The sequence below is a fragment of the Typopeltis vanoorti genome, chromosome 12, assembly GCF_054136105.1.
Source record: "Typopeltis vanoorti isolate ZY-2024b chromosome 12, IOZ_Tvanoo_1.0, whole genome shotgun sequence".
Classification (NCBI taxonomy): domain Eukaryota; kingdom Metazoa; phylum Arthropoda; class Arachnida; order Uropygi; family Thelyphonidae; genus Typopeltis; species Typopeltis vanoorti.
In genome coordinates this window covers 111,444,339-111,466,549 of record NC_143560.1, presented here as the reverse complement: position 1 = coordinate 111,466,549, position 22,211 = coordinate 111,444,339, and the positions used below count along the sequence as shown (strand labels likewise).

The window sequence follows — 22,211 nt, the reverse complement described above, 5'->3', positions numbered from 1 at the left end:
GCCACTTAGGCCATAGGGTGGCAAGATGTAATTTTATTAACAAGTGAAGGTATATTTATTTTTTCAGTTCATTAAATGAACTAAAAAATTTAAAGACTGAAATTAGTTCCAAATTATTAAATGCTTTAGAAATACGAATTCAAGAAAGAAGACAAGTTGGATGGGTAACCCTTTTGCTATATTTTCAAAATCCACAAAACATTTCAACAAAGAAATCTAGTGTATTTCCACTAGCTTCAAAACTTGATATTATTAAGTTATCTGGAAAAATATTGTCTAGAAAATTCTTGTATGGAAACAGATTCTGATGATGAATATATCAGAGACAGAGAAACTATTAATCAGGGCAATGCTCTAAAAGAAACCATGGAAAAATCAGTTCATAGGTTTCTTGAGGAACCTGAAGAAATAATATCAAATCCGAAGACACTAAAGGCCAAATTTTCTGTATTTGAGGCAACCAATAAAAGAACACAGAATTTAGATTTATTATTTGATCTCCTGAAAATGATAAAACCAAGTTCATTAGCTATTGAGAGAATATTTTCTATTTCAGGCTATTTTGTTTCTAAAATAAGAATAAGGTTAAGTAATCGTTCAGCAGACGTGTTATGTTTTTTGAAATCATATTTCCTGATTTCAAAGTGAGATATCAGAAGATGACTATAGCGAGGATTTTTTAAATTGTCTTGATTTAGAAAATTTAGTATTTTTCATGAAGAAAAAAACTAAATGAAATAAAAATTTATAATTTATATTTTGTATGATTTTAGTTACTTTAGTTTTTTTTTATTTGGTTTTGTATGGAGTATATTTTATTTTGTTATATTTTTTTAGTTCCATAAATATTAAATGAACTGAAAAATTTTAAAATAAGTATAAATATTTTTTGTACTGTTTTAATTATATATATATATATATATATATATATATATATATATATTTTTTTTTTTTAAAACTCCGAAAACCGGTTTAGCCATTTTTTTTTTTTTTTTGGAAATACTGGAATTTGAAAACCGGTTTTTGGGTAAACCCTAATGGTGAACTACCCTGTAAAAATATTACCAGAAACACTTGGTGGTAAGATTACTTGCCTACAAAGTTACCAACAGTCAGACATGAGTGAAGGGTTAAATCATCATCACCTATTTTTTGGCTAATTTTCTACTAGCTAAAATTTTACATTTTACACAGGGAGTGTTTCCAATTTCGGAATCTGAAATCTATTACTAAATTATATTTTTCTGAGAAAATAAATAACACTGCTAGGTCTATCAAGGCTTCTAAAACTGTACTGTTGCTTTGCAATTTGAATATCTCAGTCATTATTCTCATTTTTAGAATAATTATCTTCAATTTTTATATAGGGAAAATGTTTCATATCTATGCAATAAAAAAATCTGTGTTATCAATTCCCCATCCCCCCCAAAAAACAACAAAAGTCTCAGATGTTACCGCATCTGCAGATGGTTGCATTTCTGAAATAGATATACTAGCTAATATCTTTTCTGCATAGCAGTTGCCGGCCTCAAAACTGATATTACCACCACTATTGAGAAATAAAAGAAAGCTGACTTCTCATAAGGCTTGCTCAAGAGCTCTAATATCCCAGTATATATTATTATTAGTTGGGTACTCAGAAGACTCATTGAAGGACATCTACACTACCTTTATATGCACAATACCTATCATACCTCTCCTTAAACTCATTCACTGTCAGGGTATCTGCAATCAATTCTGGTATTCCATTCCACTCACTCACAACTCTAAGTAAAAATGTAGTCCACACACACCATTACTAACCACACTCTTATACAACTTTCAGGAGTGACTCCTAGTTCTCTCTCTGTTCATCGTGTATTGAAAAATTTCCTTTGTGTCAATCTTATAGAAACATTTTAATAACTTAGAAGTTTCTATCAGGTTCTCCCTTTTCTGTTTGTGAGTTGCAACTAAACTTTTGCAACTCACAAACCTGCAACCAATCCTCACAGGAAACATTCCACAGACATATCACCAGCTTAGCCACTTGGCTTTGAATACTTTCCATCATCTCCTCATCCCTAAAAACCAAAGTAACCAATTCAAGTCAAGATGTGGCACAATCACAGCCTTAAAAAGAGGATAGGAGGTTATTTACCTCCTAATCCTTTCAGCAATTTTACCAACTTCTGCAATACACCCTTTGAACTTCAACTCTCTGTTCACCATTATCCACAAGTTCCTAGACTCAACAATTTCCTGAAATCCAGTACCATAAATGTGATACATGGTATTTAACATTTCCAGCCAAAGTGCATAACCTTACATTTTGTAACATTAACTTGACAATCATTATCATTCACAACATGGCCAATTTATTTAAGTAAATCTTGCAGGATGTCTACATCACCTTTATCAACTATTGCCCCCCCCCTCCCCCCCAGTTTTACATCTTGTTTTGTGAGTGCATACAAGAAATGAGCATGTGCATCATGTGGATTGCAGGAGAATAAAGTAACTAACATTAACAGTATAAGGCAATCCACATGATGCACATACTCATTTCTTGTATGCACTCACAAAACATTTCCAACACTCTCTCTCTCTCCACTCTTGTTTTCATACCATAAGCCACTCACCCTTGAACAAATCAGGAAACATGGAGCCTGGACTTTCTCAGGCACAATAGAGTACAGAAACTAACAGAGAACAAAGAAAATAATACACAAAGAGAGAGAGGAGGGATAATTTTCAAATGAACATTGCCAAATGACAATATTTTGAAATATCTTGTAAGATATTTCATTCTTGAGAAGCTAACCAACAACAAATGCAATGATCTACAACATATATTTTAGCAATTAGTACTGAAACTGGATTATCAAAACAACCTATATGCTATTATATTGTGATATATTAAAAACTAAATAAAGAACTTAACTTCCTTGCATTTTATTTCTATTTCAGGCAAAAATTTACTTACTAGATTTAAGAATGCCTTCTATAAATTCTTCTCTTGTCACTCTTCCATCATTGTCCTTATCAATTTTTCTAAATAAATCCATGACTCTAGATTTCTTGTTGTTCAGCCAAGCCAGAAACTGCAAAACAGTGAACTATACTCTCAAGCAATATTATCTACTATGAACAATAAATAAATAAGTTTACAAAACACTAACACAAAAATCTGATATAAGGATAAAACCAAGGATATAATTTTTTGGCATCTTTAATTTATAATATAACCAAACTGAAAAAGTTTCACCATCTGTCTCTCTAATTCAGAGTATTTTCGTAATAAGGTGCGATACCTTTTACCTCTACATTCAACGTTTCGACCTTTATATCAAGGTTATCTTCTGGAGCATATGCACTATATACAGAGAACAAGCTACACTACAATCTATCTGGTTTGTTAAAGTTACTGACCAACTTACAACAATTGTTGGCCTGACCTCTAGTGAGGAAAAAAAAAAGAATATACATCAACGCTAGAGTCCGATTATTAATATTATCTGTTGGTTGTAGAATTACATTGGACACAACAACAAGTCTATGTGTATATATATTTACAATATGATTATACATGTACATTCCAATCAGTTAGTATGGAAGGGTTTCTAATACTAGCTACAAGTTGGCTAGAGTCCTGACTTATGTTGGATCTAATGTATTAGGTAGGCTGAATGTGTGCCATCTAGATTCTTGGACTGTTCATGCTGCCATTGTTGTTGATATTTGGGTGGTTTATCAGAATTTTGCAGGCTTCCATAAATTTCCTTTTGTACCAGGTTTTTGTGTGGTGTAAAGAGCGGGTGCTTTTCCAGTCAATTTGATGTAAGGTGTTGAGTGCGTGATCTGAGAGGCCTGCTTCACCATAATGTGTCTTATGTGTTCTTTCTTACGTATAGAGATTGTACGTCCTGTTTCACCAATGTATGGTAAGTTACAGGTGCAATGTATGCAATAAACTCCAGGATGTGCCAATGGGAGGAGAGGGTCCTTAGAGGAGTTGAATATGTTCTTAAGTTTAGTAGGCGACTTAAAGGTGTCATTGAGGTTATAATGGTGTAGGATTCTGTTGATTTTTTCCAATAACCCTTTAATGTATGGGATGGCTATGGTTTTACTGATCTAGATTCTTTTTTGTCGATGTTTTATGGAGTATTTTATTGATAGTATTTTTTGTTATAGCCATTATTTATGAATGTGTCGCAGATGATTTTTAGTTCTTGCTTCAGGGCTTGCTGGTTAGAGCAAATTGTTATGTCCCTGTTTTTAGAGTGTTAATGACTCCATATTTTTGTGATGGGCAGTGGTGTGAATTAGCATGTATGTATTGACCCATGTGTTGGTTTTCGGTAGACTGTGAAGGACAGACTGCCTGAGAGAAGACGCGTGACTAGTGTGTATAGGAACGGGAGCGAATTCTCATTTTCAATTTCGATGGTAAATTGTATGCGTTCATGTTGTTTGTTCAGGTGGCTAAGGAATGTGTTTAGTGTTTGTCGCTCATGCAGCCAGATGGCGAACCAGAATTTGCTCTAATCAGCGAACCCTGAAGCAAGAACTAAAAATCATCAGCGACACATTCATAAATAATGGTTATAACAAAAATACTATCAATAAAATACTCCATAAAACATCGACAAAAAAGAATCTAGATTACAGTAAAACCATAGCCATCCCATACATTAAAGGGTTATTGGAAAAAATCAACAGAATCCTACACCATTATAACCTCAATGACACCTTTAAGTCGCCTACTAAACTTAAAAACATATTCAACTCCTGTAAGGACCCTCTCTTCCCATTGGCACATCCTGGAGTTTATTGCATCCACTGCACCTGTAACTTACCATACATTGGTGAAACAGGACGTACAATCCCTATATGTAAGAAAGAACACATAAGACACATTAAATATAATCATTTTGGTGAACCAGGCCTCTCAGATCACGTGCTCAACACCTTACACCAAATCGACTGGAAAAGCACCCGCTCTTCACACCACACAAAACCTGGTACGAAAGGAAATTTAAGGAAGCCTGCAAAATTCTGATAAACCATCCAAATATAAACAACAATGGTGGCATGAACATTCCAAGAATCTAGATGGCACACATTCAGCCTGCCTAATACATAAGATCCAGCATAAGTCAGGACTCTAGCCAACTTCTAACTAATATTAGAAACCTTTTCATACAAACTGGTTGGAATGTACATGTATAATCATATTGTAAATATATATATATATATATATAGTTGTAATTAGGATTAACTCAGGATGTATACATTTATAAAATTAAAATTTAACTGACTAGAACCCGAGAAAGTATAACAAAAACCTTTAATAAATCAAGACTAGTTTCATCGGTGTTCCGACTTCTTCAGGATGAGTAAAAAATAACATAAGACTTATAAAAAATAACAAGGTAAAAAACATGGACTTTCCAACTTAATAAAAAGAAGCAGAATAGTAACAGTCATATTTGAATAGGTGACCACGTGCTACTGTTGGCATGAGTTGAATGCGTGAGACAGCTAATTTTAGAGCGCCAGTATTGGATTACTGCGCTATGGGAATCAGGCAAATTGTAGCTTAGATTGTTGTTCAAGTGTGAAGGGTCCAGAACTATTTCTTTTGATTCTATAATTCATCTTTCAAATTCATCCTTGCATAAATATAAATTGGTTGTGCGGTCCCAATCAACTTGGTGTGGCCGTTCTTTGAGGTTAGAGTTTGCAGAGAAGAAAACATGACTGGAAAGGGCGCTTGCTCGTGTTCTACTGTAGGAGATGTCACGTCTATGTTCCTCAAGATGAAGTGAAACAGATTTATCTGTCTGGCCAAAATAAGGTTGACCACAGTCGCACATAACTTTATAAAAACCAGGAAAATGCAGTTGATTGTGTTTTGGTTTTGGTCGACTCAGAAAAGAATGAAGTTTTGGCAGAGTAGTATAGTCGGTCTTCATGTTGAATTTCTTATTCTTAACCTGATACCTATTCTATTCTAGAAAGTGATACCGCAAGAGAACTTCATAACCATACAATCTTCTGAACTTCCTAGACATACAAGACTATCTCTCTGCTCTCTCTCCATTCCCTCATTCCTCGGTTGTACAGCCTGCCTAAGATACACAAGGCTGACACTCCTTTAAGACCTATTGTGGAAGGTATTGACTCACCTACGTACAATCTGTCTAAATATCTTGCAGCTTCTTTAAAACATCTAGTTGGCAATTCCTCCTCCTTCATCAACAACTCTGAAGATTTCATCTCAAAAATAAAAAGTTTAAATCTCATAGACTCTGATAGAATGGTGAGTTTTGATATCGTGTCTTTTTTTACGAATGTACCTACAGATGCAGTTCTGACTCTTCTTAAGGACAAGGTTTCTAAGAAAATATTTGCACTTCTAACTCACTGCATCAATTCCGGCTATTTCTGCTATGAAGATAAAATATATAAACAAACTAGCTGGTTAGCTATGGGAAGCCCTCTATCCCCAGTCTTAGCTAACATTTTTTCAGAAGATTTTGAAGAGAGAGCTATTTCTATAGCTACTTTAAAACCTAAACTATGGTTACGCTACATTGATGACGTCTTCCTTATCTGGGAACATAGTTTAAAGGAACTTCAAAACTTCCTAAACCATTTAAATAATGAACATCAGAACATTAAATTCACATCAGAACTAGAGATTAATGGCGTTCTCCCCTTCTTGGATCTAAAGATCAGTAGATTAACTCACTGTCTTAAAATTTCAATTTTTCGAAAAACCACCCACACTAATAGATATTTGCATGACTTCTCATCACTTCCCTCCTCAGAAACTGAGCATCATTTCCACCCTAGCCCATCGAGCAAGATGTCTCACTTCCACAGAAGAAGACCTTCAAATAGAGCTTAACTTCCTGAAAAACACCTTCTTAAATAATGGATATTCATCTCGTAACATCATAAAATGTTTGAGACCATGCCAACAACCTTGACAAGAAGATGAATCCAACCCTATCACTCATCATATATACAGTTACCCTTTATCAGCTCTCTTACCCCAAAACTATCTAGGATTATGAAGAAATTCAACATGAAGACTGACTATACTACTATACCAAAACTTCGTTCTTTTCTGAGTCGACCAAAACACAACCAATTGCATATTCCTCATGTTTATAAAGTTATGTGCAACTGTGGTCAACCTTATTCTGGCCAGACAGATAAATCTGTTTCACTTCATCTTGAGGAACATAGATGTGATATCTCCTACAGTTGAACACGAGCGAGCGCCCTTTCCAGTCATGTTCTCTTCTCTGCAAATTCTAACCTCGAAAAACGGCCACACCAAGTTGATTGGGACTGCACAACCAATTTATATTTATGCAAGGATGAATTTGAAAGATGAATTATAGAATCAAAAGAAATAGTTCTGGACCCTTTACACTTGAACAACAATCTAAGCTACAATTTGCCTGATTCCCATAGCGGAGTAATCCGATACTGGCGCTCTAAAATTAGCTGTCACACACATTCAACTCATGCCAATCTGTTCAAATATGACCGTTACTATTCTGCTTCTTTTTATTAAGTTGGAAAGTCCATGTTTTTTACCTTGTTATTTTTATAAGTCTTATGTTATTTTTTACTCATCCTGAAGAAGTCAGAACACCGATGAAACTAGTCTTGATTTATTAAAGATTTTTGTTATGCTTTCTCGGGTGCTAGTCAGTTAAATTTTAATTTTATATATATATATATATATATATATATATATATATATATATATATATATACACATAGACTTGTTGTTGTTGCCAATATAATTCTACAACCGACAGATAATATTAATAATAGGACTCTAGCGTTGTTGTATATTCTATTTTATTTTATTTTTTCACTAGAGGTGAGACCAACAATTGTTGTAACGTTTGGTCAGTAACTTTAACAAACCAGACAGATTGTAGTGTAGCTTGTTCTCTGTATATAGTGCATATGCTCCAGAAGATGACCTTGATATAAAGGTCTAAATGTCGAATGTAGAGTTTAGTTATATTAAACTAAAGTTTTACTCAAAAATGGCATTTGTCTCCATAATTTTCAAAAATGTACTTGGATCACCGTTCAAGCCTAAAAGAAAGGATGTGATACCTTTTGGCCACTTGTATATGAAAGTATGACTTCTGCATTACTTCAACTTTTTTGTCCTTCTACATCTGGCTCCCAATGGTGAGACCTCAATAAAGGTCAAACCATTCTAGGTAATGACTGTTCTCATAATGTTCATAATGATATGTGCTTTGCATTATAGGATACTAAGGGAAATGATGTGAAGTCATTAGCCTCTATATATGAGTTACCCTGTCATGAAGTTACCAAACTTTGTTTGCTTACACTTGGATCAAGGATTAAACCAAGAATATAATTTCTTACAGTGGCATAGCTGGGATGGGGGGGGGGGGATCGCCCCGGGTAGCACTTGGAACCTTTTTGAACTTTTGCAGTTAATTCTAAAATACAGTCTCGAGAACTCAGTTGCAAATATTGTAATGCCACTGCGAATTTTTCTCACAACTGCTGTAAGTGTTGCTAGTTGTGAGAAGAGTTTTTCTAAATAAAAAATCTGGTTAAGAATTACCTACATTACTATAAAATAGACTTCACCAATGTCATCGATGATTTTGCAAACAGAAAAGCAAGAAAAATAACATTTTAGAATGTTGAAATTAAAAAGTTTTACTTCAAAAATAAACATAGCGTTTTAATTTATTTCCCTATAAGTCGTTTTAACTTTTTATAGTATTTTTGGTGTGTATTGAGAGGGGCAGCAAATTCAGGGACTTCCCTGGGCAGCAACAGCTCTAGCTAAGCCACTGATTTCTTAACATCATTAATTTATTTTATTAAATCTGATAAGTTGTGCAATACATCTGCCAAAGACAAAACAGGAGAAAATTGATACGATACAACTACTGAATGAGGGAATATTAAACATTCATTGTTTTTTCTAAGACATGTTTTATAACTTTTAGAAAAAAGACCAGGGAATTAGAAGAATTCTACCTTCAGGATTAAAGATATCCAGGCAGTGCACTAAACTCTATCCACTATGAACAATGAGCCTGTGTGTTTACCTTTCATTAGTGGTATTGGTTAAGGTTCCACTGGCCTGGCTCTCAACCATGTAGAAACATTATGAGAGCAAAAACTTTTCAATGTCATAACAGTCCCATGTCTGAGAGTTGTATTTTACATAAGTAGATTCTCCATCAGTAAGTGAATCATATCTTATGAAGGGAAAAGCTTTAACCGGGAATTATAAAAGTATGGAATGAAAGGATTTTACACATCCATTATTTTTTCAGGGACAAATGTTATGAAACTTAAGCAAGTTTTAGAAACTGACAAAAGAGTGAGAAAACTTCGCATCAGAGTTGCTGTGGTGTTGAACTACTTAAAACAATCAAACTCTACACAGGAACAGGTATGTTCATCTTTTATTAGTGCTTTTGATTATGGCTGGGTGGTTGGTTTTGTTTTTAATAGCATATTAGTATTTATGGCTATAGTAAAAAAATATAAATTGCAGTTGCATAATTAAAACAAAAGAAAATTTAATTTTTTTTTTTTTTTTAGTATAGTTAATATATTTATTCAGTTAATATAAAATCTGCCTGAGTGTATAAAGCTCAGGAAGATTGCTAAAAGTGGTAAAATAACGGGAACAGGTTGCCCTCATTAATAATGGTAAACTAGGTTGCACTCATTAATAAAGAAATGGGAACAGGCAACAAAAAATGATAAACTGTAAAAACACATCCACAGTACTCACAAATAGGCATTGCATCACCCTCTGTATGAAGGAGTGTGATCTATGTGAACTGAAGCAAGATCAACTTTCTTTTTATGATCCCTGAGAAGGCTGGAATGCTCCAGTTTGAATTCATACTTTATATGGTCCAGTTTGTTATTAATCTCACTATTCAATGATGTTTGCCACTTAGATAACAGTTTTTGTTTAATGATTTGCTTGTAATCTGAATAAGTGACTGGAAGCTGAAGACTCATGTTGAAGTTTAATGGAGACAATACAAATCTACAGATAATGATTACTAACTAAATTTGTTTAGCTAATAAATGAACGTGCCAATATTTTGCCTTGGTCACAAGGCAGCTTTATGGGCACAAAGAATATAACTAAGCATGTATATGTAAGCATACTAGAAGGAAGGCTGAATCCTACAGTCCTAACTGGCAGCCTCTATGGATGTGGTGATAGAAATTTGCTGAAATGTTTCCTTAGACCACACCAGTCTATCCACAGAAATCAATTACATTCACAACACTTTTTTGGCGAATGGCTTTCCACTTCAGAAAATCAATGGAACACTCTGACCATCCCCCCCCCCACACACACACCTCAATCCAGAAAATAACAAATCAGTTGCCATTTCCAACATGCAGTGCACCTCAGAAAAAATCTCATGACTTTTTTTAAAAAGATACAACACACGGACTGCCTTCAAGTCTTATCAAAAATCAGTAACCCTAATTTGCTCATCAAAAGATACTCTCTAACAATAGACTATGCATCCTTCGCTCTTGCAAGCTTTTTGATTTTGGACAAATAGGAAGAACTGCCAACATCCATCAGGAGGTACACAGAAACTAGGTGCATTACTTGCACTATAGCTACTCCAGATTTGACCACTATCCCATGGATACAAATCACTAGATCCAATGGGAAAAAGGAACTCTCTTTTATATAGGAACAGATACAAATTAGAGATTATTAGTGTAATCTGCCACAGTATTCATCAATCTGAACAAATCTGGCTGCCTCACTTTACCCAAAATAAGGAAAAAACATTATTTTGAGATCCTCAACGAGTTTCCAAAACTGTGTCAACAGAGGGCGCCAATTAGGACTGTAAGATCCCGTCTTTCTTACTCATCTGTGTTTGCCTTCCTGCTAGTGTGCCTGAGTACATGCACTTAGGTATATTCTTTGGGACTATGAAAATGTCTTGATGACCAAGACAAAATATTAGCATAGTAATTTATTACCTAAATAAATTTAGTTAGTAATTATTATCTCTAGAAATGTTTTCTCCATTAAACTTTGACATGAGTGATATTCAGCATCTAAGTATTCATACCAAACTGGAAGCTGCAGAGGATGAAATGATCTATTTGCAAACTTCTTTTTCTTTAACTAAACATACATGAATATCCAAGTAGAGCTGCCAGATGAGATAACAGATACTAGATCTGAGAGAGAGCACTAGATGCTGTGTGTGAGATGAGTGTGACTTGTGGACCTGAGCAATATATCAATCACGAAACTATATCAATTTCAATTTGATATGGTTTTATGCAATCTCTAAGGCAAGCAATCCAGCAGTATAGTTGCTACATTCCAGTGAGATCCAATTAGATAACATGTTGTGTGAGGGTAGCAGAAGCCCTGAGGCACACCACTGGTCCCCTGCCTCATCCTAGAAATTCTAATTTTCAAGTTTGTGTAAATCTGATTATTCTAATTTGTAGTTATTATTATTACGGATATCTCCATGGAGTCAGTAGATTCATCGCAGGAGACCCAAACTATCAAAACAATATCTATCATATCTCTTCTTGAATTCATTTATAGACGAACTCACAACTGAGACAGGCAATGCATTCCACTCATTCACCACCCTCCAAAGCAAAAAAACCCTGTTCTCACACCCTCGTTAACCACACTTTTCCTTAATTTCCAGGGATGACCTCTTGTTCTTCCATCACTATCACACAACTGAAATATTTCCCCTGCATCAATCTTATAAAAACCTTTTAGTAATTTAAATGTTTCTATCATATCCCCCTCTTCTCTGCCTATCAACCAACTGCAATCCACAAGCTCTCAATCTATTAATGTAGGGAGCATTTTTTATATCACTCACCAACTTAGTCACTCTCCTCTGAACCCTCTCCACAACTTCCTCATCTCCAAGGAATCCTGGTGACCAGACCTGAGCACAGTAATCCAAATACTGTGCTCAGTATTTGGGGAATAATAACCTCTTTATCTCTGGATGTTAGTGTGTTCCTCAATAACCAAACTTTTTTTTTCTATTTTTTTCCCCTCAGTTACTGTGTTGTATTGTCTACGTGCACGTGCCTTTTTTTGTAAGTTTCTTTTGAAGATTGCAACGTGACGTTGCCAAAATATTGGAAATATTTATTAAAGTATAATTTAATTTATATTCGTATCTACGTTGTTCAATTCCTTAAGTTATTTAGTAATAACCAAGTAATCCTATGTGCAATCTTGGACACCTTAGCAATGTGTCCCCTGAATTTTATCTCCCTATCCACCAACACCCCTAAGTCTGTAGCCTCATCAATCTCTTGGAGTATCTTTCCATCGATGTAGTACACAGCTGGTAATCTTTCAATCCCAAAATGATTAACTTGACACTTTTCCACATTGAACTGACATCCATAACCTTTTGCCATTTCACCAGCTTATTTCAATCATCCTGCAAACTCTCAACATCAGCTTGATTTTTCATTGCACGACCCAACTTTTCATTATCGACAAACAACTGAATATCTCCCTTTAAGCCATTTCCTATATCATTTATGTACAAATTAAACAACAATGGCCCAAGAGCAGAGCCCTGAGGCACACCACTGTTCACCTGTCTGATCCTGGACTCAGACAGGTGAACAGTGGTTCACTATCACACAACCTCCATACTCCTCCATACACCACCTTCTGGTATCTCTCCCTGAGCCATTCCCCTATCCATATCACCAGTTTAGTATCCATCCCCATCTGCTCCAATTTGTGCAACAGTGTTCTATGGGGTATCCTGTCAAACGCCTTAGCAAAATCCATAAGTAACACTGTGTAGCCATTTCCTTTGTCCAACTCAGATGTCATTCTATTATAAAAAGTTAATAAATTGCTAAGGCAGGATCGACCTTTAACAAAACCATGTTGGCCCCCTATAGAGTATCATATCCTGATCCACCCATTCTTAAATTTTGTCTTTAACCAAATTTTCCAATACTTTTACCATCACTCCTGAGATGGTGATTTGTCTGTAATTAACCACCACAGTTTTAGAGCTGCCTTTATGCAAGGAAATATTTTGCCTTCCTTCCACTCCCTAGGGATCATACCAGAGTTCAAACTTAAGTTAATTAACCAAGTAAGAGGCATTGACAATTCCTTTGCACATTCACGCAACACTCGAGCTGATATTCCATCTAAACCTACAGCAGTGTTTGCATTTAAATTTTGCAATATACTAAGTACGTCTGATTTCTTAACTTCAATTCTCACATTAGTTATTGCTACAGTTACAGAGATATCCTCACTTGGGTGATAGACTTTTGAAAAGTGATCACTCAGGAACTCTACTATTACATCTAAATTTGTCACCTCAATACCATCAGCACCCACTAAAGTTATCCTTCCGAAGTTATTCTTCCTTTTACTTGCCATGTAGCGGAAGAACTCTTTGGGATTACTCGTGATCTCCTTGGCTAAGGTCTTCTCATAATCTGATTTAGCTTTTCTTACTATGCTGGTAGCCTTCCTACCTTGAGCCTTGTACTGCTCATGGGTGTACTGATCACCTTTCTCCTTGTAAATTCTCCATAACTTTTTCTTTTTTTGCAGATCAAGCTTGATACTACTACTACTCATCCATCTAACACCTACCTTGTTTGTTATCCTGACCATGGGGACACAATCTGATATTGCCTTCCTCAGATACCTGCTGAGTTTAAGGAGGCTGATGTGTGTGCCTCAGCTACAAAAAAGTACTCTGTACACTTCTGCTATATATAATATAGCAGAAGTGTACAAAGTACTTTAGCTGTGCACTTTTGTACAGCAGAAATGTAAAGACATTTTTCTGAGGTAAACCTAAATAATCCATTACTAAGAGTACAGGAAAATATAATAAATTTAGTTTACTCCTTTATCCAAGTGTAACTGGTAATTAATTTACGGAATTCACAACGCATATGAAGTATATTAATTAAAGATACTTTAATGAATCACTTCTATATTTCGGCAATGTCACATTGCCATCTTCGGGAACATAAAGATATGGTATGTGCACTAAGGAACTAACAAAGCAAATGAGGAAGAAAGTGATAAACTAATTCTGTTCCTAAAGTCCTAATGGTGCCCTCTTGCGGGCTAATTTGGTAGTCTTGGCCGTTGGGCTGAAGTTCTCATAATGAAAGTCTCCCAAATTTGGGGCAGTTTCATGCACCCAAATTTGTTGAGGTTAGGAACGTTTTTTAGAGCTGCTGAAGATTCTTTGAACAATCTTTCGTATTTAAACTTGCTGCGATGGATTATTTTTGTTTTCTTCCAACGAATTTTATGGTGGGTATCTAAGGCATGGTCTGCCAACCCAGAGCGGCTGTACTGGTGAAACCGGATGTAGTCTTGGTGTTCTGAAATCCTGATATTTGTTGTTCTGCCTGTTTGGCCAAAGTAGGACAATTTGCAGCTGCAAGGGACCTGGTATACACCAGGTAGGTCTAGGGGAAGTGGTTGGTCTTTGGTAGAGCGGATAAGGGATGCCAACTTTTTATATGGTCTGTAACAGGAAGTAAGGTCATATTTTTTGAGGATATTAGTTATTTTTTCAGAGGTGCCCTGGATGTAGGGGATAGTGATAGACTTGGTGTAGTCTTTATTGTGGAGGGGGGGAGGGGGGGTTGTGGTTATTAGGTTTTAGTATTTTTTGGATTTTCTTGGGGTTATAGCCATTGGCTAAGAAAGTGTTGAGGATGTGGTTTAGTTCAATAGTCAGGGACTTGTCATCTGAGTCACCAGTACAGCCGCTCTGGGTTGGCAGACCATGCCTTAGATACCCACCATAAAATTCGTTGGAAGAAAACAAAAATAATCCATCGCAGCAAGTTTAAATACGAAAGATTGTTCAAAGAATCTTCAGCAGCTCTAAAAAACGTTCCTAACCTCAACAAATTTGGGTGCATGAAACTGCCCCAAATTTGGGAGACTTTCATTATGAGAACTTCAGCCCAACGGCCAAGACTACCAAATTAGCCTGCAAGAGGGCACCATTAGGACTTTAGGAACAGAATTAGTTTATCACTTTCTTCCTCATTTGCTTTGTTAGTTCCTTAGTGCACATACCATATCTTTATGTTCCCGAAGATGGCAATGTGACATTGCCGAAATATAGAAGTGATTCATTAAAGTATCTTTAATTAATATACTTCATATGCGTTGTGAATTCCGTAAATTAATTACCAGTTATGTCTAACCAACGTATAAGTCTTACTACTAGAATCATGATCATCCACGGAGATGCAACCGAACGAAAGGCCCGTCAATACGGCATATTGAGGTTGAAGATATCGAGGCAAATAAATCGTCTGACGTTCCTAAAACGCTGCCGGGATAACAAAGTGATCCCCAATTGTGTGAAATTGAAGCACCGTTTCACTTCCGAGAAAGCTCTACGCATTTATAACCGCACTAGCTTCGCCCTGTTAAGAGAACAAATTACCGCGACGCGCGTTCTCCTTGCCGACGAAAACAAAACCTTACGGGCGCTAGAGGAAGAGCTTTCTAACACACTCGGCCTTGATCTATGGTCTATTCTTCATAACATCTCATGCACATCGGCAAGAAAGGAATTCGAAAAAGTTCGTAGTCGGCACGTGAAGAAATACGAAAACCTGACAAAGACTTCTACTTCTGTACCCCAGCCACCACTTAACACAGTAGTCAACCTCTCGTCGGCAGTTTTAAAGCCTGAAGCACTCACCGCACTTTCACGTGGTCACAATTTCGCCCTAGCTCCAAAAAGGATACCTGCTGAAGAAATCATGATCCAAATAGAGCGTGGAATTCGCAACCTGCCTAACCATATCGCCAACAACGTGAGACTGGATGTAGTCGGTGTTCTCACTAAAGCCAAACCTCCAAAATCCAACTTATCCAAAAACGAATATACAGCCCTACAAGAATTAAAAAACAACAAAAAAATAGTAATCACCAAAGCTGATAAGGGAAGCGCCATTGTGGTACTCAATCAAAAAGACTACAAAGGTAAGCTAAATTCTTTAATACGCGACCGTACTACTTACCTCCCCATTGAATATAATCCGACCAACTCTCAGATTAGAACTATCCACAGACTCCTTAAGAAGGTCACTTCTTGGCCTGTGGAAGTCACCAACAAACTTAAACCTTATAACTCTAGACCCCCCCCGATTATATGGACTCCCAAAAATACATAAACAAAATGTGCCATTGCGTCCCATAGTGGATGGCATTGATTCCCCCACATATAAATTAGCCAAACATTTAGCCAAAACGCTCACACACTACACTGGCAACACACCATCACACATAAAAAACTCAGCCCACTTTAAAGCCAGTATAGAAAACCTCACACTCCAACACACTGACATAATGGTCAGTTTTGACGTCTCCTCCCTATTCACTAATGTCCCACTCAAAGAAACCCTTGAGCTCATCCAAGCCAAGTTTCCTCCCGATATCTCAGCCCTATTTCAGTTCACAATGAACTCAGGCTATTTCGTTTGGCAAGGAAAGTTCTACAAACAGATAGAGGGGACAGCCATGGGTTCACCACTTTCCCCACCCTTGGCCAATTTCTTTATGGAGACATTTGAAGAGAAAGCCTTAAACTCCGCCCCACAAAAACCCACTATTTGGCTTCGTTATGTGGATGATGTGTTTGCTATTTGGCCACATGGCTCAGACACACTCCACTCCTTCCTAACACACTTAAACAACCAACATCCCAGAATCCAATTCACCTTAGAAAAAGAGGAAAACAACACCCTCCCCTTCCTAGACACTTCAATCACCCGCCAGCTTGATGGATCTTTGGTTTTCTCTGTTTACAGAAAACCCACCCACACTGGCAGATACATTCACCAGCATTTCCCCCCCCCCCTCACAACAATATGGGGTGATAAAAACACTATATAACAGGGCAAAATTAATCTGCTCAGATGACAAGTCCCTGACTATTGAACTAAACCACATCCTCAACACTTTCTTAGCCAATGGCTATAACCCCAAGAAAATCCAAAAAATACTAAAACCTAATAACCACATCCCCCCCTCCCCCCCTCCACAATAAAGACTACACCAAGTCTATCACTATCCCCTACATCCAGGGCACCTCTGAAAAAATAACTAATATCCTCAAAAAATATGACCTTACTTCCTGTTACAGACCATATAAAAAGTTGGCATCCCTTATCCGCTCTACCAAAGACCAACCACTTCCCCTAGACCTACCTGGTGTATACCAGGTCCCTTGCAGCTGCAAATTGTCCTACTTTGGCCAAACAGGCAGAACAACAAATATCAGGATTTCAGAACACCAAGACTACATCCGGTTTCACCAGTACAGCCGCTCTGGGTTGGCAGACCATGCCTTAGATACCCACCATAAAATTCGTTGGAAGAAAACAAAAATAATCCATCGCAGCAAGTTTAAATACGAAAGATTGTTCAAAGAATCTTCAGCAGCTCTGAAAAACGTTCCTAACCTCAACAAATTTGGGTGCATGAAACTGCCCCAAATTTGGGAGACTTTCATTATGAGAACTTCAGCCCAACGGCCAAGACTACCAAATTAGCCCGCAAGAGGGCACCATTAGGACTTTAGGAACAGAATTAGTTTATCACTTTCTTCCTCATTTGCTTTGTTAGTTCCTTAGTGCACATACCATATCTTTATGTTCCCGAAGATGGCAATGTGACATTGCCGAAATATAGAAGTGATTCATTAAAGTATCTTTAATTAATATACTTCATATGCGTTGTGAATTCCGTAAATTAATTACCAGTTATGTCTAACCAACGTATAAGTCTTACTACTAGAATCATTTATCCAAGTGTGAGCGAACAAAGTTTGTGCCTGAAAATATCTTCAGGACTGGGGTCAGGTAGTACAACACTGGGCAACTCGTAGCAAAGGTGGACCAAGCTAACATCACTCCTATCTCAGTATCTCCCATAATGCAAAACACATCTCCTTGCAGATATGTATAATGTTATGCATTAAGGGAAGGGCTACTACCCATACTAGTTTCGACCTTTATTGAGGTCTCTTCAGTGGGAGCCAGGCCCAGAGGTGGAGATACCAGGCAGAAGCAATTGCTTGGTCATCTTTATCTATGGGAGTTGCCAGGAAAAAATATGATCAATCGTTTGTTGAAATTGCCTTTCAATAACCATCATATTACAGGAATGATAGAATCAGTATCCAGCAATACCTACTGGGGTACTGTGGATGTGAGTTTGTCAGTCATTGAGTTTACTTTGATAGCAAGGAGAGTTGCACTTAAGAAAAACACCCTCTTCCTAGCAGTATGGTCAGGGTAAGGTGCTTCCTACACAAACTTGGAAGATTCAGCTAGACAGAAAGTTGTTAATAAAAACAGGAAGATACACCTGAGACCTAGATAATAAAAGTATTTTAATATACTATATCCCCAGGGTGTGGTAACTGCCTTATCCTCATATTTTGGTTGGAGATCCGAGAATACTTGGAAGGCTGTGGGTGCTTAAGTGCCTGTTAAGCCATTGAAGGAAGGAGGATATCCCCAGGGTGTTGATAAGCTTTTTCCATGTCAAAAGAAAATGGTAACCACATTTTTCTTTTTATGTAACTCCCACCCATGAAAGGTTGTAAACCTATAGTAAATTAGTACCATGGGTGAGTTAAGTGTTTTGTTTTTCTGTTTTTATTAATTTATAAATCATGGAGGGGCAAATATTCAGGGTGTGTTATGTGTGCAGTGCACATCCATGGAATAACAATATTACTGATATTATATTTTTGCATTTATTACTGTTACAGACTCCCCTAATTGTTTCCTGGCTTTGTGTGATTACTAAACATAAGCACAATATACTAATGTTTCATGAAGAGGACACTTTTCGACACGTAAACACTGCATCACATTCAAAATACATACACCTTTGAGCCCTTTGATCAAACGTATAGATGGTGCAGCAGGTTGAATTCTTAGAGTTCCAGTGGTTTTAAACTGCCCAGAAGGTGAGGCAGGGTGAGTGCTGAGACAATAGCAAAAAGAAATCAGTGGCTATTGATTAGTTATTGTGTCAACCAATCCAACTGAATGTTGCAATTTGTCATGAGTTGCTGTTTTTGTATTCTGAGTTTCATCTGTTTTGTGTGTGTAAAGTGTGAACTGATATGGTAAGCATTATATAAGTTTTTATATATAATATAGACAAGTTTTTAATACATACTTTTCCATAAATTATAACCTTTTTGCCCATATTTACAATGTGAAAGAATGTTGATAATCTAATGAATGTCCCATTTTCTGCCAGAACTTCTGCAGAATTGTATGACTGTAGTCGAAGGAGGTAAACCTTGTCCTCCTCTTCCAAATTTACTGAGCAAGCACAAAGATGCAAAAACTGACTACATGAGACACTTCTCTATTTCACAATACAATGCAGTGGAATGGTTAATTGGATGTGAAGTGTGGTCAAGATTTTGACTTTTTTTTTGCTTTCCTAAATTGAGTACTTTCTGTATCCAATGACAGTATTATAAACTGAAAATTTGGAAGTGGATGTTAGGACAAGTGTGTTTAGTTAGCTGCTATGTTTACTGCTACATTAAATCTGTTCTGTTTCTTCAGAGAGAAAGGCATTTGGAATAAGGATATATATTCCAACCTTACAGCAGCAGTGCAAAAACATGAGTGCTCCCAAAATAACTAAAAATCTTTTTTAAAAATGATTTTTAGATCTTAAGATGTTTGGAAAACAAAGAATTGACACTCTCATTGACAAACAAAGAAAAATCGAAGTTACCTGTCATAAAATGAACAGTTAAAGAAAAATAAGGACATTTTTAAAAAGATTACTTGATGTTGTATGCTATTCGGCTAAGCAAGAGCTTTCTTTGAGAGGTCATGATGAGTCTGAAGATTCAGCTAATTGAGGAAATTATATAGAATTTTTAAATGTGCTCTGTGAGTATGTTCCTATTTTAGACTGTCATTTGAAGGATTCGACTGTATTTCAAGGAATTTCTTCCATAGTTCAAAATTATATCATTAGTGCTATATGTTATGTTAGTTTCACCTCTTTTGGTAGAATTTCATTTCTAAAATTAGAATTTGTTAAGTGTCTGAATTATATCAAATATCTTCAAATGCGATTTAATCTGATTTCAAGTTATATATATATATATATATATATTCATTTTGCTTTTCATAAATTGAGCACTTTCTGTATCCAATGACTATTATAAACATCTGTATTATAAACTGAAAATTTTGAAGCAGATGTTAGGACAAATGTGTTTAGTTAGCTGCTATGTTTACTGCGACAATAAATCTGTTCTGTTTGCATGCATGCAGCATAGTCTGTGGGAGAAGCGTTTTTTCCTCATGAAAATGTCATTCAAGTTGTCTCTAATTACACCAATTGTTCCTAAATATCTTAAACTGATGTTAAGTATCTGTTTACTGTATTTAGTGATAAACAAAGTGACTTGTTTTTCTTTTGTGCAGTAGAGCATCTGTTCAAGGAAGTTTTTTAATGGTATAGGGACATTTTTATTCTAGTCTTTGGAAAGAATAGACATAGTAAAAATTTATCTATTCCTGAATAAAAATGAATACTTCTTTGCATTATAAGAAGTTGTTGATCTATAACAAAATACTTGCATATGTGAGATACCTATTATTGATAAGAGAGAAGAGCCACTGACACTAAATAAAAAAAATACTAATAAAAATAAATAAATAAAACGAATAAATGTAAGGATTCCCAAAAGCATGGATAATTCCAATAATGATCGGATATTATGAATCCTAGCATAAAATGTCTGAGTCTCAGTAAACAAAAAAAAAATTCTTAGAAACTGAAGCAAAATATATATAAACCATAGAAATATACATAACATGCATAACAAATTTTACAGGATGACTTGCTGCTTCATCAAAGCGTATTCCTGCCATGCCTAAATGAATCACCTGATCAACATGATACGTTCATTGGATTAGCCTCTCCTTTTAAATGTATATAGTGGCTCTTTATTATTGGTTAGTTATTTATACTTTGCAAACAAATCTCTTTCTCTCTCCTCATCAGTTTTTTTTTTTTTTTTTTTTTTTTTTTAATTATGCCATCATAAATTCACTTATTCATGTCTAGACTTAATAGGATCGCATGCTATTTGCTTTACCCAACAACTTATAAGACACATATCACAAATGTTAATTATTAATAATTTGTTTGCCATTAATGAAAGTATTTCTACTCACACTAATTCTTCTCTATACATTTCCCATTTTCACATGGCTTATAAATGATGGTTCACAAAAATTTGAACTTTGAGTAATTCAAATATACCACCCAAATAGAGAATTCTCCTTTATTATTGTTTTCTAATATATCTTAAACATATTGTCCCCCATTCTAAGCAGATTTGGATATAATTAATTGATCAATTAAAGTATTCAAAGTTATCCTACAATTAATTGCATTGGACCAATAAAGATGAGCACTGATGTGCTATGCACTCTTAAAACCTTTCATACATCAATACAAATGCAATCATAATGTCAAAGTGATGTGAATTTTTGCATTTTTTACATGATCCAGAAACTCTGCTCTAGAGACTCAAAAATGGAACTTTTTGAAGCCCCTTTAGGTCTCATATTAGTAAAGCAGTAGTCTCACACTAAGAAATGAAAATCATCTACCATCTAAACACAATCACATACATCATCCATGCCCATGGCAGGATTAAATTCTATAGCCTGATGTTTAGAGAGTGGATATGCTAACCACTTGTTACCACTAGGCCAGAATATTTACATTGTGCACATTTTAAAGATGCATCTCTGATACAAGTCTCCAAACAGACCAAATGGTCCAGTGGAAATTGCTGTCTTTGAAAGCAACATTGTATGTTGGAGAAAGATTTCTAAATACCATACAAGTCTGATATTAATCATTTTCTTCAAGTTCTTACAAAAACAGCTAGTCAAAACATTAAGTCAGTAATTGTTTCTGTGTGTGTTGGATCTCTTCCTGGGTTTGGGATGGCAGTGAAAAAATGCTCTAGCCATCAATCTGGAATTTCTCTCAAGTATTCTCATCCATATAGTAAGATTGAGGCAATCATTAAAGGATAATGGAA

General features: G+C 35.8%; 1 protein-coding gene across 1 annotated transcript in view; it reads right to left on the bottom strand.

The window, feature by feature from the left end:
• shot (dystonin-like protein short stop) overlaps positions 1-22,211 on the bottom strand; it is a 1,304,552-nt gene that overhangs the window by 136,702 nt on the left and 1,145,639 nt on the right. Inside the window, exon 85 of the mRNA XM_090402172.1 lies at positions 2,966-3,083. Within this exon, the coding sequence (XP_090258298.1) occupies positions 2,966-3,083 (118 nt within the window). The remainder of the gene's footprint in view (positions 1-2,965; positions 3,084-22,211) is intronic.